The sequence below is a fragment of the Talaromyces marneffei genome, chromosome 3 (assembly GCF_009556855.1).
Source record: "Talaromyces marneffei chromosome 3, complete sequence".
Classification (NCBI taxonomy): Eukaryota; Fungi; Ascomycota; class Eurotiomycetes; order Eurotiales; family Trichocomaceae; genus Talaromyces; species Talaromyces marneffei.
In genome coordinates, this window is record NC_072350.1 from 3,482,659 (window position 1) to 3,498,673 (window position 16,015).

At 47.5% G+C, this 16,015-nt stretch overlaps 8 protein-coding genes across 8 annotated transcripts; 5 read left to right on the forward strand and 3 right to left on the reverse strand.

Annotated features, from left to right (window-relative positions):
• Positions 1-163: 163 nt before the first annotated feature.
• EYB26_004998 (uncharacterized protein) lies at positions 164-1,270 on the reverse strand (the record flags this gene model as incomplete). The annotated part of the gene is made up of 2 exons (XM_054264288.1): positions 164-834; positions 883-1,270. 2 exons carry the CDS (start codon positions 1,268-1,270, stop codon positions 164-166), a joined length of 1,059 nt encoding a protein of 352 aa, XP_054120263.1.
• A 655-nt stretch (positions 1,271-1,925) lies between these two features.
• Positions 1,926-3,203, forward strand: EYB26_004999 (uncharacterized protein; the record flags this gene model as incomplete). The annotated part of the gene is made up of 3 exons (XM_054264289.1): positions 1,926-1,994; positions 2,046-2,690; positions 2,739-3,203. 3 exons carry the CDS (start codon positions 1,926-1,928, stop codon positions 3,201-3,203), a joined length of 1,179 nt encoding a protein of 392 aa, XP_054120264.1.
• Positions 3,204-3,855: 652 nt separating this feature from the next.
• EYB26_005000 (uncharacterized protein) lies at positions 3,856-4,779 on the reverse strand (the record flags this gene model as incomplete). Its single annotated transcript, XM_054264290.1, has 1 exon — positions 3,856-4,779. The coding sequence occupies one exon, from the start codon at positions 4,777-4,779 to the stop codon at positions 3,856-3,858; it is 924 nt and encodes a 307-aa protein (XP_054120265.1).
• A 255-nt stretch (positions 4,780-5,034) lies between these two features.
• Positions 5,035-5,723, forward strand: EYB26_005001 (uncharacterized protein; the record flags this gene model as incomplete). Its single annotated transcript, XM_054264291.1, has 2 exons — positions 5,035-5,095; positions 5,167-5,723. 2 exons carry the CDS (start codon positions 5,035-5,037, stop codon positions 5,721-5,723), a joined length of 618 nt encoding a protein of 205 aa, XP_054120266.1.
• A 648-nt stretch (positions 5,724-6,371) lies between these two features.
• Positions 6,372-6,928, forward strand: EYB26_005002 (uncharacterized protein; the record flags this gene model as incomplete). The annotated part of the gene is made up of 3 exons (XM_054264292.1): positions 6,372-6,403; positions 6,453-6,651; positions 6,707-6,928. 3 exons carry the CDS (start codon positions 6,372-6,374, stop codon positions 6,926-6,928), a joined length of 453 nt encoding a protein of 150 aa, XP_054120267.1.
• Positions 6,929-8,898: 1,970 nt separating this feature from the next.
• EYB26_005003 (uncharacterized protein) lies at positions 8,899-10,541 on the forward strand (the record flags this gene model as incomplete). The annotated part of the gene is made up of 5 exons (XM_054264293.1): positions 8,899-9,123; positions 9,177-9,293; positions 9,350-9,696; positions 9,756-10,178; positions 10,235-10,541. The coding sequence occupies 5 exons, from the start codon at positions 8,899-8,901 to the stop codon at positions 10,539-10,541; spliced, it is 1,419 nt and encodes a 472-aa protein (XP_054120268.1).
• Positions 10,542-10,943: 402 nt separating this feature from the next.
• Positions 10,944-11,572, reverse strand: EYB26_005004 (uncharacterized protein; the record flags this gene model as incomplete). Its single annotated transcript, XM_054264294.1, has 2 exons — positions 10,944-11,220; positions 11,280-11,572. 2 exons carry the CDS (start codon positions 11,570-11,572, stop codon positions 10,944-10,946), a joined length of 570 nt encoding a protein of 189 aa, XP_054120269.1.
• Positions 11,573-12,704: 1,132 nt separating this feature from the next.
• EYB26_005005 (uncharacterized protein) lies at positions 12,705-15,984 on the forward strand (the record flags this gene model as incomplete). Its single annotated transcript, XM_054264295.1, has 5 exons — positions 12,705-12,726; positions 13,048-13,208; positions 13,262-15,349; positions 15,412-15,915; positions 15,970-15,984. 5 exons carry the CDS (start codon positions 12,705-12,707, stop codon positions 15,982-15,984), a joined length of 2,790 nt encoding a protein of 929 aa, XP_054120270.1.
• Positions 15,985-16,015: the final 31 nt, after the last annotated feature.

Sequence of the window (16,015 nt, forward strand, 5' to 3'; positions counted from 1 at the left end):
TTGAATCAAAAATCATTCTTTGCCAAAGTATCATGAGTCGCAGCTGCACCACGACATCAATATTTAAAAATACACAAAAGTTCCACTTTTCCACAGAAATTGAACATCACTTCTACCCCAGTTCCTCTCTCTACCCAAAGGCCAGCCTGCGACACCATTGAACTCACTCGATGAACTTGTCACCCGCCTCAATCACCTCAAAAGCCTTAACAGTATGATCCCAAACCTTCCTCCGCATTTCATCCTTGTTGAACTTCTCATAAACCTGAGACTTGAGGTTGTTCTCCCCTTTCCATCCGAGAGAATACGCACCGCTACCAGGTTTCCCATCTGTGCCAATAGCAACACTGCCTTTTGCGTAAGATTTCGACGACTCAGAAACTCGAGCCGGATACCGAGAAGAAGCGAGACTCATCATCCTCGCACCACTTTCCTGCCTGGGTACTGCGATGAATCTGCTCAATAGGGGATGGAGAAGGCGAAACACGATCCTGAACCACAACGGATGTTCGGAACTATAAAAGGTTGGTCCCATGACGATGCCCGGGAAGATGTGCGTCAGAGCAAGTTTGTCGGGATGATTCTCTGCAAGGGTCTCCATGAACAAAGTGTGCATGTAGATCATATGTGACCGTGCCTGGGAATAGCTGTAGATTTTCAAGTCTCGAAGCGAGAGATCCTCCGGGTAGAACTTTGCTTCGAATCCGGCGGCGTAGACAGAGACTATTCTTGCAGGAAGTGTCGATTTGAGGAGTAACGGAAGCAATTGAACGATGATCCTCATTCTAGAGTAGTACATCAGAGACATGGTCACATCAAGCCCTTCTTCTGTCTCTGTAGGCGTTTAGAATAATGATAGAGTGTTGGTCATTGGATACGTACCGGTCCTTGGAAGCCATATTGACCCACCCTGAGACATCATCAAGTAGTCAATCCTGGGATCCGAGCTCTCCTTTTCTTCCATCTGGATGATCTCGGCGCAGACACGGTCGACATTCTTGATCAAAGAAAGATCCTCGATCTTGAGAAATTTATATTGGCCTTGTGGGTATAAACCACGGCATTCAGCAATAACCTCTCCCGCGGCGGTGGCATTTCGACCAACGATGTATGCGTGAAGTCCTTTTCCATTATGTTCGGCTTCGGCAGCGGCTAGGGCACGTAGGGATTGATGTCCGATGCCTGACGTGCCCCCGAAAAAGACAGCAACCAAGGGCTGGCTTTGAACGAGGGTAGCGTTTGCTTTGTGGACTTCTGGTAGTTCGACCATGTTGTTGTTGTTGTTGTTGTTGTTGTTGTTGTTGTCCAAGTCACTTGGCTACCTAGGTATGAAGTGTGGGAACATATTTTAAAACGGACGAGTGCTTCCCCCGTAAGGTAGGTCTGGCTCTCATATTTCTACTCGTTTCATCGTTATTGAGAACTACGCTACGGTGTCATCTTCTCAATCGACTTTTTGCAGCTATGTCAAGTTCGTTCACGTCAGTTGAGATTGATGCCGTACAGCGTAAAGAATGCCAAATGTAGACTAGTTTGGATTCAACAGCAGCACATTGGTTGGTCTACGATAGAATTCGAAGCTTCAGTCAGCCAATTAATGTCTAACGGCGTATAGATTGCCGTTCTAAGACAAGCGGCTCTTTTAGAGGCATATCCTCCTTCTTCAAGTTTCAATTGAGCTTTCCCTCTCCAACTAAATCGAGCCTAGATCCTTGAGCTGATTAACACGGCGCCTGACTCATGAGCCAACAAGTTGGAATAATGCAGCTTGGTGGTGTCTTAATCCCAAGGGCCGTTGGCGCTAGTGTTGATCTCTTTGGCGAACCTTTGCGATTCTTCTTCAATTTACTCCACTACCTAGGTACATGAGATCTTGCAATATATATCGCGGCCGAATTAGTCATCTCCTCGGTCTAAATCCGAATATGTCCCAAAGACGATTCCATAGGAAAAGCCGTCATGGCTGTACGCAGTGCAAGCAAAGCCGCAAAAAAGTGAGAAAGTCCCCTCGATGCCTTTTGCGTGGCGTGACTGACGTGATTTAGTGCGACGAGAACCGCCCTCAATGCGGGCGATGCGAAAAGGCCAAACAGCATTGCTCGCTATCCGAAATAACTTCAAAAGGCTTGATATTCATATCCACCGATCCTACCTCAGAGCACTATAAGAAGAGCGCAAGTACCACCGAGCCACAACCTGATATAATCTCTCATGGACCGAGCACTGATGCCTCACTGGACGACATCTCAACTTCCCCGTCCTTCACATCCACTCCAGACAGTAATATTTACGAGTCGCATTTTAGCGACACAGAACGGGAAGGACTCCGATTAATGCATCACTATACTCTCCATACAGCAAAAACTCTTGCAGACCTTACCATACCAACAGACTGCGATCAAACAATCTGGCATACATTCGCCGTCGAGCTGGCTCTCGAAAATGACTTGGTGCTTCACGGTCTCTTAAGCCTGAGCGCACTCCATTTGGCATTATGTGGCATCTCTAAACCAAGACACACTATATTGGCTATTCACTACTACGATTTAGGGCTGGCATTATTTCGTCCCTATCTCACCAATATTACAGCTCAAAACTACCAATCGATGTTTACATTTACGTGTATAGTCATGTTGTACGCGTTCGGCATTCAGAGGTGCTCCGAGTCGACTGCGAATACAATTGAAAAGGTACACCAAATACTCACATTAATCTCGAATTCGAGACTAATTACAAAGTCCAACATCGAAGCGTTGAAGCGCAGCCGATGGTCCGTAATGGTGATGCCAGAGCCACTTCCGACCCTTGAGGAGAAGCTGCCAGATGAGATGGAAACCATGCTTGCGAAGCTTTTACAGCGCGCCTCCGTCACAGCCACGACACCGAGTCAAGCCGAAACCTATCTTGCAGTCATCCAAAGCCTCAGATACATACTCATACTCACCTCCACGCCCAGACCCGCACACGTTACACTAGTCATTTTTCCAATGACGAACCCAAGTGACTACTGGGATATGATGCTGAATCATGATCCGCTAGCATTAGCGGTTTTAGCGAATTACGCTGTTACGATTCATCGGCTGAGGCATAGTATATGGCTGGAAGGATGGGGAAAGGAAATGGTCGACGCGGTGCATGCGATACTTGCGCCGGAGTGGCACGACTGTATAGAATGGGCTCTCCAGGAGACGAGAGTGCCCTGAATATCTTCCACTTAATGTGTACAATCAATCGTAGCTGTAAATATGTGAATACAAAGGTACATAGATAGAACATTATCGGTGGCGTCAGCATAGACCTGAGCGATAGTTAAGGCGTAGCATGAGAGGCGCCTAGCCTACTTTTTGGTTAGTGTAGCTTCCTGGTTTAATAGACATGATGCGGACAGCAGGGGATATCTCCTCCATCGCAGATCACGCCTGAATAGGACACCAATCTGGCTTTTAAAGCGTATAAGGCAGAGCTCAAGCATCCTCATCCTCCAGATGGTTCGCAGACGGGTCAGGTAACATGTCAACTGTTAGAGATGGCGCCGGGGGACGCCGCTCCTATGCATCGGACAATTACGTTCGATTATGGGGTTATCATCAACGGTGAGGTCGAATGGGAGCTTGATTCGGGCGAAACAAGGGTTTTGAGGAAGGGTGATGTGTGTATACAGCGAGGGACGGTGCATGCTTGGAAGAATGTCACGCCAGTTGAGGGTGTTTTTCGTCCTTCTTGTTAGTGAGAAGATTCGAGTCAAAGACGGAAGAGAGTTGGGGTATGGATTCAGTTTGTCTCGAAATGGAGAGCACAGTCCCAAGTAGTGTGTACATAGCAGATTTGATATTGTCAGGCCTTTGCTCCGATTTCTCAGCTGGTTGCGTGTCTTTGTATTTTGGGAAGCAGCGCCTCTAATGAATTGATAACTTCCACGTCCGAACTGTCGGTGAATGTATTGTCTCGATCAAGTAAAATCCCATGCCAACCAGCATCCGTCGCGCCTTGGTAATCTTTCGCAAAATCATCTCCAACATGTATGCGCGTCCAGTCAATATTGTCCAAATCATATTGGGTCCATTTGGCCGCGCCCAGAAGGCGGTTGACTTGCCGAGCTGCTACATCGAAGATCAGTCGATTCGGCTTTTCTTGACCTGCCTCGTAGCTGGTAATGACCATATTGAGATCTTTTGAATAAAATCCTTCCTCTTCCAAATTCGTAGTAGTAGCCTCTTCGAACCCCGGCAGTAGTGTACTAGATCGATCTTCGTCAGCACGAGCCCGTCCTACCGACAGGCCCAATGATCTCAACACGGTAGAAACGCGATCGTCCGAGTTCGATATGATACCCGTCACGATACAATCGAACACGGGCTGCTGAGTCTTATATTCCCTGAGCTGGTCAAAAAAAGGCCGAACTTCTTCGTATAGCGCGTAGCCCTCTTTACTAGCATAAATCTCAATCAACCGATCAACCATTCCACCAGGCAACTGCAAATCCGGTTTATCCAGAGCATTCGCAAACGTCGATTTGATAACACCAGTCCACCATTGTTTTGGCCCTCCATATTCGCCACGCAGTACCATTTCTCGGCCATAGTTCGGATAGGCTTTACTCTCGGCTTTGTATGCTTTTTTGAAGGCTGTCTGTAATGCAGCAGGAGCTATGGGCGTTCCGCTCAGTCTGTACGAGTTGGCTACTGAGGCGTATATTTCGGGAATGGGGTGGAGAGGATGAAACAGAGTCGCGAACGCGTCGAAGGTAATGAGGAGGCAGCGTTGGCGTGCGTGGGCCATGGGGTTGATATTAGGTGTAGCTAGAAATGCCAGGAACAGCTGCTCAACGGTTACTACCGGAAAGGGAGCTTGGGATCTTGGGTGGGTCGTGCGGGGAGATTCACAAATTGGTAAGAATCGGCCCCTCTTCAAAGTTTGCCAATCTCAGTAGTCAGTTGCCATCATCCACTGTACAATACACATTGAACAACCCGCTGGTTATCTTTTGTGCAGAATTAGGTATATACGATCATTGTCGGAAGGAATATCGAAACCATGTCGAACGACCAGGCTCCTGCGCCTGTATCGGTGCTCTTTGTCTGCCTGGGAAATATTTGTAAGTTCCCCCAAAGCTGTAGACTTCGTGCAGCATCCTGTCCTAAGAGTTGCTAATCAAATTCTATGCAGGCCGCTCTACCATGGCCGAGGGCGTGTTTCGTTCTCTATGTTCCTCCTCACAGCAATACGGCGATTTAATCGACGAAATCGACTCCTCGGGCACGGGCGCATACCACGCTGGCGATTCTCCAGATTACCGCACAATGGCCACCCTGAAACAGCACAATATAACAAACTACCATCATTCTGCCAGGAAAATCACAAAGGACGACTTTCGCAAATTTGACTACATACTCGCCATGGACGAGTACAATCTCAGAGACTTATTACGGCTACGCGACAACATCATCTTGGGGGCACAGTCAGGAAGGACGAAAGGCCATACAAATAACGCTCGATCGACCAGGGATAATACTGGCGATGATACGGCCACACCAAAGATTGCAGAGGTACGGTTGTTTGGAGATTTCAATCCCGATGGCACTGTCAACAAGAAGGTCGGCGGAGGTCAAGAGATTGAAGATCCATACTATGGAGGAATCAACGGGTTCGAGATTGCGTATGAGCAAGCGATGAAGTTTTCAAAAGGGTTTCTAGCATACTTGGAAAAGAAAAGAGAACACTGATGGTACTAGGCATGAGGACATAACGCTACAAGACCAGGCCGCAAATAGAATAGATACCCATACAAAGATTTACCTACCATCTACCAGTTGACTCTCTAAGACAGACAGGACTGTAGAATTTTGGGATCCCCCCAAGATTCAAAACTTCTTCTCCATCCCGCCGAACAAGCCGACTTGACAATGAAAAAGTATTCGCGTCACTTGGTGGTAGTGTAAGACCAAGGACACAGTGCACCGAAGCATGTGCAAGCACAGAGACTTCAGTGCGCGATCCAAAAATGAGAATAATCAATGTTGTGTTCCTTAGAACACTTTCAGAGATTAAACTGAAAAGAACAGATACTACACTTGATCTAAGCCAAAAGGCAAAGAGAGCTGAGGAAAAGAAGAAGAAAAGAAAATGGAAAATGATGGAGAGAAATCGCTGTTTATATACCCGGTGGAGTGGCCCGTGCACGTCTGCCTAGAGCTATGTTTGCTTGGTTTGCTTGTTTGCACTGTTTGTGTTTGTTCTGTGTTTCTGCTGATCATGTGACCACACAACAAATTCATTCCCGTCCTGTCAACTTTTCTGTCCAAGGACAACTCTATCCTGTACAAACAGACACCACACATCCTCGGGAATCAACCACACTATCGACACTCACAATGCCTACCCATTTGTCCAAGACCAGAAAACAGTCAGTCTCACTCCTCGCACTTCTCAATCCTCCATACTGACGAATACAGCCGCGGCCATGTCTCTGCCGGCCACGGTCGTGTAGGAAAGCATCGCAAGCACCCCGGTGGTCGTGGTATGGCCGGTGGTCAGCACCACCATCGTACCAACCTCGACAAGTACCATCCCGGTTACTTTGGTAAGGTTGGTATGCGCCACTTCCATCTCCAGCGCAACCACGAATGGAAGCCCGTCGTCAACTTGGACAAGGTTAGTTCTCATCGCGAAACTTCGTCGGTTATTGTGAGTACTAAAAACGGCACAGCTTTGGAGCTTGCTTCCTCAAGAAACCCAAGAGAAGTACCTCGCCGAGGGTGCTCCTCAGGACACCGCTCCCGTCATCGACCTTCTTGCTCTCGGTTACGCCAAAGTCCTCGGCAAAGGCCGTCTTCCCAATGTGCCCGTTGTCGTCAAGGCCCGTTACGTCAGCAAGGAAGCTGAACGCAAGATCACCGAAGTCGGTGGTCGCATCATTCTCGTCGCTTGATTGGATTAATTGAGTCGGATGGAAAGGATAAGGAGGATTACAAAAGATACCCAGGCATAGCTCGATGGCGTGGTCGCGGGAACGACCAGCATCGACGCAACCAAAAAGGCGTTTCAGCGTGGTGGCTGGGTGATGATTCGATCGAATTAGCATATGCTTAGAAAATTGAATCATTGCCGAACAGACCAATGTGCGTTCTCGTGCATTTTTCTTCCCTTGTGGGATTTTGCCCGACCTATGCTTTGCAGTAGTCGGATCGACTGTGCTGCATCAGGTTATTAAACGCCGCTCAGACACTTGTCTGTAGGTGCGCTTGAACAGCGTTAAAGGGCACGTAGAGGAATCTTATTCAAGTAGTACATTGCTCGCTAGCTGTTGGCGAAAGGTAAGTTTGTAGATTTGTAGAATACCGCATACTGTAACCCTCACCGTTGCGTCCATTATCATTTAGCCAATATCATTAGATGCCAAAAGTTAAGAAGTATACCATGCTCCTCCACTTGATGGTTCAATTGTACTGGCTAAACTTTGATGTATCGTATCATCGTGCTTCATCCACGGGTTTCCATGTCCTCTGACAATTAAGCAACGCCCGTGGCAAGCGGTCCAATATTCCGCTGAGCTTAAAGGAGTCGTGCCGGGCCAGGTGTTGAACCCAAAGCTCCAATCCCACATATCTTCGTCTATGTCTTTCTGGCTAGCATTCTGCTCATTTCGACCCAAGCGCTGGATTGATGTAATCAAAGCATCCTTTGATTCTTGTTCATCTAAGTCCTATAACCAGGGGAGGATCTGACTATGAAATGAAAGATCTCTCCAGGTTCCAGATTTTGTATCAGCTAGAAAACGAAAGGGGATATTTTCCTTTTCCCTAAGTCTTCTCCAAGTCTGTTAGGTCTATCGGGTTGCACCATTGACCGAGTGCACTTGGTTCACGGTAAACATAATAATAGATCTATTCATGTTGAGACATGGATGTATGACTTTCTTGAATTGACTCTCTCTTGGAATGCAGTACCGTTACTGTAGTCTGCGCTGTAATTTTATCAAAAACATACATACTGAATGGTTCTCTCTTTCTAGAGAAATTTTCATGTATTTTGTAAGACGAGAACTTTGGAACCACATTATACCTATCAATGCACAATAAGAGGGGTGGACAACTTTTGATATGATCCACATGGCTCATGGCGAATAATTTCTGACATGCATGAATGAAGAGACAATTCGTGCCAGGGATGAGCTCATCCGAAGCTACGGAGCAAAAGCCGACGACTTGCCTGATCGGGAAATTTGACATCGACCTTTATGCGGCTCACTGTTCGTAGTGATACTAAAAATTAATTCTCAAGGCAGATATCTGACGGAGCTGTGAGACGTGATATTAAAATTGCCCATAGAATTGATACTGGGAAGGGGAGGTCAATGTACTCCGAAAGAGGCAATAATTTCTCTGTTAGGGCTAGGAACCCGCCCTAAGCAAATGTGCATGGCTCTTATCGTTGACATTGCATATGTACACGTCAAATATCAATCATGCAATTACGCCAACTTATGCTACATAACTCTATTTTGACAGTGATAATAGTGGCTATTGGCCATCGATCGCTGCCATTCATCCGTGCACTCGATAACATCCACAGCTTGCTTCATGGAGTAAACCATATCATCCACACCTTACAGTGAATTTCTTGGATTGATATTCGTGAATGTCGGATAATAGTCTTGAATATGCTTTAAAATAGAAGACCATGACCTGTTCTGCGTTATTGTGGACTCCATATCGGATTGGCAGATGGCTCGGCTGTATGTTGTCATTTTTAGTAGAGGCACATCATTCTGCCCGTTGATGATCTTGTGTACCCCCAGTGAACACATTTAAAAGAAGAATAAATCCTGTTCATATTAATTACGGAAAGACAACAATATAGACTGACATATTTGTTACAAATTCAACAAATAAAATCATAATGGCATTGCTGCCGCAAGAAATCAACCGCGCGGCCGCGGCCCATACAAAGGCGAGAATCAACGTGGAAATCTCTAGAACCGAGGGAGACGTCGTACTCCGCAATGACCCAGAGGCAAAAGCAGCGTTCTTGTCTACATTCACTTCTGAAGAAGAAAAGGCAATCATGCACAAGGTCAACAAGCGGTTTTTTGTCTTGATTGGGTTGATGTATATGATCAAGCAGGTCCGTTACATCTATGAATCATTGTTTGAAGGGAGATAAGCTGACTTGTACAGATTGATGTTATTAATGCTGCAAGCGTCAAGGTGCTTCAAGTTGGACAGCCGAGTAATATTCTTAACGAACTTCATATGACTACGAACCAATACAATTGGGTGCAATCTATATACTATGTAAGTTTTCCATCTCTCCAGCTCTATGATGCCACCACATAACCAACTATAAGCAGATCAGTTATATCATCTTCGAAACACCCAGCAACCTGATCCTCAAGCGAATGGGACCGCATCTCTGGCAGTCCCGGATCTTCTTCACATGGGGGGTCATAGTTGCCTGTCACGCAGCCATTCAGAACAGGGCTGCGTATTATACTGTCAGATTCTTACTCGGCATGATGGAAGCCGGCATGTTCCCCGGAGTGGTTGCCCAGTTAGCGAGTTGGTACCGCACCGAGGAGATGGGAAGACCGATTACGTGGTTTTTCGCAATACAGACAGCTGCGACGATTGTTGGGTCTCTTGTGTGTTATGGGATTAGTTATATGGATGGTATTCGGGGCCTGAGTGCATGGCGATGGTAGTTCCTCCTTGCTTTACCGCTGGTCAAAACATGACTAACGTCTTCCGATGAAATAGGGTTTACCTCCTCGAAGGTCTCGCTACCATCCTCTTCTCTGCCGTCGTATACTTCGTACTACCGGACTATCCAAAATCCCCCAGTAGCGACAAATGGCTCACAAAGCGCGAGCAAGAATTCATCGAAACACGCTTGCCCGAAAATGCACCCCTGACCAGCGACCCCGTCTTCAGCAAGAAGGAAGTGATTGCATCCCTCAAGACGCCCACCATCTGGTCATTTATGCTCTCCCAGATGTTGGTGAATATGGGCGGCTATGCGCTGACTTGGTATTTGCCCACCATTACGACCAATCTGGGATTTGCCTCGCTGCCTAGAAATCAGCTTTTGAATATTCCGCCTGCTGCAGCGGCTGTGATTGGGCTGATTGCGGCAGATTATGTGATTACTTTGGCGCTGATTCCTCGGCCTGCAGTTATTATGTATGTTGTTGTCCCTTTCAATTGGTGGCTGAATCTTACTGAAGGATTAAAAATAGGATCATCATGACTGGCATGGTAGTCTGCTTCGTCCTCTTCTTCACCATCTCAAACCGCGTCGGAATCTACATCGCCTGTATCCTCGGCACAATGTTCTACCAAGCCTACTTCATCCCTGGCGATCATCCACCCTCAAAGGCTCAACGGGTGCCGCATTCACACTCGGTTTCCAAAACTCTGTCGGACAAGTCGGGGGCGTCGTTGGCCCGCAGCTTTTTCAGTCCAAGTGGGCGTACAACGGGTACAAAAACAGTTTTGCCATTGCAGCAGCAGCTATCATTGCTGCGTTTTTTGCTAATCTCTTGACGTGGTGGCTTACTAGGAATGTTGAGATGGATGTTGTTCGGATTGCGAGATTGAAGCGACAGGCTAGAAAGGAAGGGAAGGTCTTTACGGATGATGATGTACAGGTCTTTGAGCAGAGGAAGTACAAGTCTGTGCTTAGATTAGGGAGGAAGATATCGAATGGAGATACAAGCAGCGGGGAAAGGGTTTGAACAGGGTAAAATAGATAGCATCTATAAGTCTATAAGTTTCTCTATGATTGGTTTGTCGCAAGGAAAACATCAAAAAAAGAACTAGAATGCAAGGCTTCAAGTAATAGCTCATCCACGAAACAACAGCAGTTTTGCCCCTGACCATTGCCTCCCGCTCGCCCGGCCTCTTCGCATCACCGCGCATAAGACATGAATGAGCCACTCTCGGGAATTATTGGTAATCAAACGGCACCCCCAACCATGGTATAGTTTCCCAAGTATGCTGCTTCAGCTCCGCTGTGTACACAGGATCGATCTCCGGTGCTAGAACCTGCACCGGCACCGCTATCTCATCAATATCCTGCTTGGTGAGCAAGGAAGGATGCCCAAGACTAATACAATCCACCAGCGGTGACGGGCTGTGCTCCTTTGCGCCGAGTCGGAAAACGGCCCATCCACCATAACAATAACCCACAGCACCGACTTTTTTGTATTCCTGAGGCAAGGCTCTAGCGCAATCGAAAATCTCAGGCTCACGGAAACTTCGCGCGCATTTCTTTCCAGGTACCCCTTCAAATCCATTTTTTCCCAGGCCTCCTCCTCCGCAATAATGTGGGAAGCGACGACTTCCCCGCCGAAAAAGTCAGGAACGTAGACCGTTGCGCGGATTTCGCGAGCAAAGTGATCTGCGAGCAGACGGTTGTTGATAAAGTCCCAACCGAACATATCGGCGATAAACAGGATAACAATGTTAGGGTTATTGCCGGCGATGTAGGTGTCGTTGTTGGCCAGTCTGCCAACTCGGCCCATCGGTGTTCCCTCCCACTGGAAACCTCGGAAGCAGCATTTTGACATAGCCATGTTGTTTTTGGAAGTAGGTTTCAGCTGGTAATTGTTGCTGATATTCTTGATAATCCAACGAGTGAATCAGCGTTGTTGAACCAGACTGATATCAATGGATTCATGATATGATCGGACAGCTTCTTTGTCGACATTCTGCTGTACCTATGCATTATTGAGTTTTTGTGCGACATGCTCTACCTACTTTGGTAAGAGCGACGTTGAATAGTTAACTAAGTTAGTTAGTTAGTTATGGAGATGCTTAGTAAACATCTCGACAGCCAAGTTAGTTAACTAGTTAACTATTCAGACAACCCCTTACATGATCCCTCGACGAAGGTGCACGGCTTACAAACCACGATCGCAAGAGGCACGTTACAAAGGAATACCGTAGACGTAGGCTAGACTCGGGCTGTAGGAGATTGCTTTGTTGCCGGTCGGGTCGGAGGTGTTTGGTATTTGGCGTGATATTGCTGTTCCTGCCACAATAGAACATGTTCCTGGATCCTCGAACGAATGTTCCAAGGATGTGTTCTGGCAGAAAGCATCAGCCACAACACAGCCATGGATCGGGGGATTATGTAATGCCCCGTCTATTCCTAACTTGGCTAGTCCGACACCGTAGTTATTCTTAGTACCATAGCTATACGAGTACGCACGCAACGCAACAGAGCACAGCCTCGCACGATGTAGTACAGCTCGGATTTCTCGTGCGCGTCTTTGGCAGTGGGAGCGTGGACTGTGGTTGGTCGCTGAATGGCTGATATACCGTAGTCCAGACTACGTATCTAGGTGACGAGGCGCAGGGACTCCCTGACATAGCCTGTGACAGATTCTAGTCAACCACATTGCTGGACATGACGGACATTATTTACTCTCTGTCAGTATACTCCGTAATACGTACTACGGTAGTCCATGCTCTGTAGTATCCTCTGGTAGAAGAAAGCCTCGACCTTGGCAAGGCTGATACAATCTACGGAGAGTGGGCCAGCACCGGCCAATCACGTGTGCCAGAACGAATGCCTGAGGTCTGTCCCCTGGTAACCAGCCAAAAAAGTCTCAAACAGCGCCTCCGTCATATACTACTTAGTAGCACTTGGTTATTTTCTTCGCGGTTTCGCCCTCTTTCTTCTGCATCACCATCGCTTCCACCATGCCTTCCTACAATCGCTTAGGTGAGTGTCTCTCCTTTTCTTATTTCTAATATCCTCGCAACACGCCACAACAACATGGTCAATCCTAGCGCCTTCGAGCTTCGCAATCCATTTGTTTACAGCGGGGCGACCGTTGCTGGCTAAACTGCACCGGTTCAACCCTCAGATTCTTTGGCTTTGCTGCTCTCCACCAGAACGGGAAAAGGGGTGCTAAATATGTACTCTCTTTTGCCGCCATTGTGTTTGGGCCTGTGTTTGTCTACTTGCGTTTCGCTCTGCACCGATGTCGTCGCATTGAAATACCCGTTGGTCGCCCGCAAATACTGATGCAGCGCTTAACAGACCCCTATGCGGAGAATGGAAGTCGCTCGCCCGTCATGAATCCTCATTATACAGACAATCGCACTCCCTCCCCGGGGCGGCCATTACAGCCATATCAACATGAAACAGAGTTTCAACCACTGCAGATGCCCTCTACAGATCATCTGCTAGACCAGCCTACGGTGCGTCAGACCCGAAAGTGCGCTGATCAGCGTGTCGCTAATAGCTTAACTAGTACTCGGTCGAAGGAATCAACAACTCGTACGGTCACAACGAGCGCTTCGAGGAGCATCATACACAGAACTATCCTCACGAATATACTTTGCGCCCCGAAGATCACCACGATGCGTACTATAACCAACCTTATGAACCAACCGGCATTCCACATGATGACTACGATCTATCAAATTACCCCCATCAAGAGCCTTCCACTTACCCAGAAGATCGAGTTCCCATCCTGCAAGCGGATAATCCGTACGGCCCAAATCCTTACCAACCTCCAGAATATACACATGGCGACGACAGTATCGCCAACGAAGCGGGCGGGCAGCCTGAGCACGGTCCGACACCGCCTGCAATGGCTCCCAGCCCAGCACCAATTCGACGTTGGAAGACTGTCAAGGAAGTCCAGCTGTTTCGTGGAAACTTGGTTTTGGATTGTCCCGTGCCTCCCAAACTACTAAACCAAGTCCCTCACGCTCAACCGCCCGAACGTGATGAATTCACTCATATGCGTTACTCGGCCGCTACTTGCGATCCAGCCGAGTTCTACAGCGATCGGTTTACTTTGCGACAGAGCTTATTTGCGAAACCCAGACATACTGAACTGTTCATCGTCATTACCATGTATAACGAAGACGAGTTCCTTTTCGCCCGTACATTGATCGGCGTTTTCAAAAATATCGAGTACATGTGCTCAAGAACTAACAGCAAGACCTGGGGAAAGGATGCATGGAAGAAAATTGTCGTGTGTGTCATTAGTGACGGTCGTGCCAAGATCAACCCTCGTACGCGTGCGGTGTTGGCTGCACTCGGTGTCTATCAGGATGGAATCGCTAAGCAGCAAGTCAACGGCAAGGACGTTACCGCACATATTTACGAATATACCACGCAGCTGGCCCTAGGATTGAAAGGCACACAAGTCTCTATCAAGGGACGCTCAGCAACTCCTGTGCAAATGATCTTTTGTCTGAAGGAAAAGAATCAAAAGAAGATCAATTCTCATCGTTGGTTTTTCCAGGCTTTTGGCCGTGTGCTCGATCCCAATATCTGTGTCCTGCTCGATGCGGGTACAAAACCCGGCAGGGACTCCATCTACCATCTTTGGCGAGCTTTCGACTTGGAACCAATGTGTGGTGGAGCTTGTGGCGAGATCAAAGTCATGCTGGACAAGGGAAAAAATCTCATCAATCCGTTGGTTGCAGCACAAAACTTTGAATACAAGATGAGTAATATTCTTGACAAGCCGCTGGAGTCGGCTTTCGGTTTCATTTCTGTGCTGCCGGGTGCCTTTTCCGCTTATCGATATGTTGCTCTACAGAACGACAAGACGGGCCAAGGACCCCTTGAGAAGTACTTTGCTGGTGAGAAGATGCATGGTGCCAATGCCGGTATTTTCACTGCAAACATGTATCTGGCAGAGGATCGTATCCTGTGTTTCGAGATTGTCACAAAGCGCAACTGCCGCTGGGTCCTCTCCTATGTGAAGTCATCTACAGGAGAGACAGACGTGCCAGATCGCATGGCTGAGTTCATTCTCCAGCGTCGTCGTTGGCTGAATGGAAGTTTCTTTGCTGCCGTTTATGCCATTGCTCACTTTTATCAAATCGGGCGCAGCAGCCACAGTTTCATGAGACAGTTCATGCTTGGCTTTGAATTCATCTTCCAGACTATCAACATGCTCTTTGCCTGGTTCGCAATCGGTAATTTTTTCCTCGTCTTTCACATCCTCACGCAGTATCTGGGCTCCGCCGACCTCTTGGGAACCCCTGGAGCAATTCTTGGCGTTGTCTTTGAATGGATCTATCTCTCTACATTGGTGGCCTGTTTTATTCTCTCGCTCGGTAATCGCCCGCAAGGATCAAACAAGTTCTATATGACAATGGTTTATTTCTGGGTTATTGTCATGATATACTTGACGTTTGCAGCCATCTTCGTCACGGTCAAGTCCATCCAACAACAGACCAAGGAGAACGGATTCACTTTCAGTGATCTTTTTACCAATCAGCATTTCTTCACTATTATCATATCGCTCGCATCCACCTATGTGATGTGGTTCGTGGCGTCGTTAGTCTTCTTCGACCCATGGCATATGTTTACTTGTGTATGTTCTTTCTATTGGAGGTTTTTTCTTTCTTTCTACAAAACATCTACTAACAGCCACAGTTTATCCAATATCTTTTGCTTACACCGACTTATACTAATGTGCTCAACGTGTACGCCTTTTGCAACACTCACGATGTCACATGGGGCACAAAAGGAGACGACAAGCCCGAGAAACTGCCGTCAGCTACGGTCAAGCCAGGTGGAAAAGTCGACGTTAGTATTCCACAGGATGGAGGTGATTTGAATGCACAGTACGATCTCGAGCTGTCGGCATTCGCAACCAAACCGCCCAAAGAAGTGCGCGTCGTTTCCGAGTCAGAGAAGCAAGAAGACTATTACAAGGGATTCCGTAGTGGTGTCGTCCTGGTGTGGATTTTCTGCAACTTTGCACTTGGCGCTGTCGTCTTAAGTACAGCTGGATTAGAGCATCTCAGCCCCGGCAGTTCGACATCAGACACTGACGCCAGGCGGGCCGACATTTACATGTCGGTGGTTCTGTGGAGTGTTGCTGCTCTGTCTTTGATCAAGTTTGTTGGCGCAATGTGGTTTTTGGTTGTACGGATGGTAAGCTAACCCGTCTTATGCCTTTATGCTGAATCTTCACTAACTCAATCATAGTTCCGTGGCGTTTAAATTCAGTTTACCTACGCAACAAAATGTATAT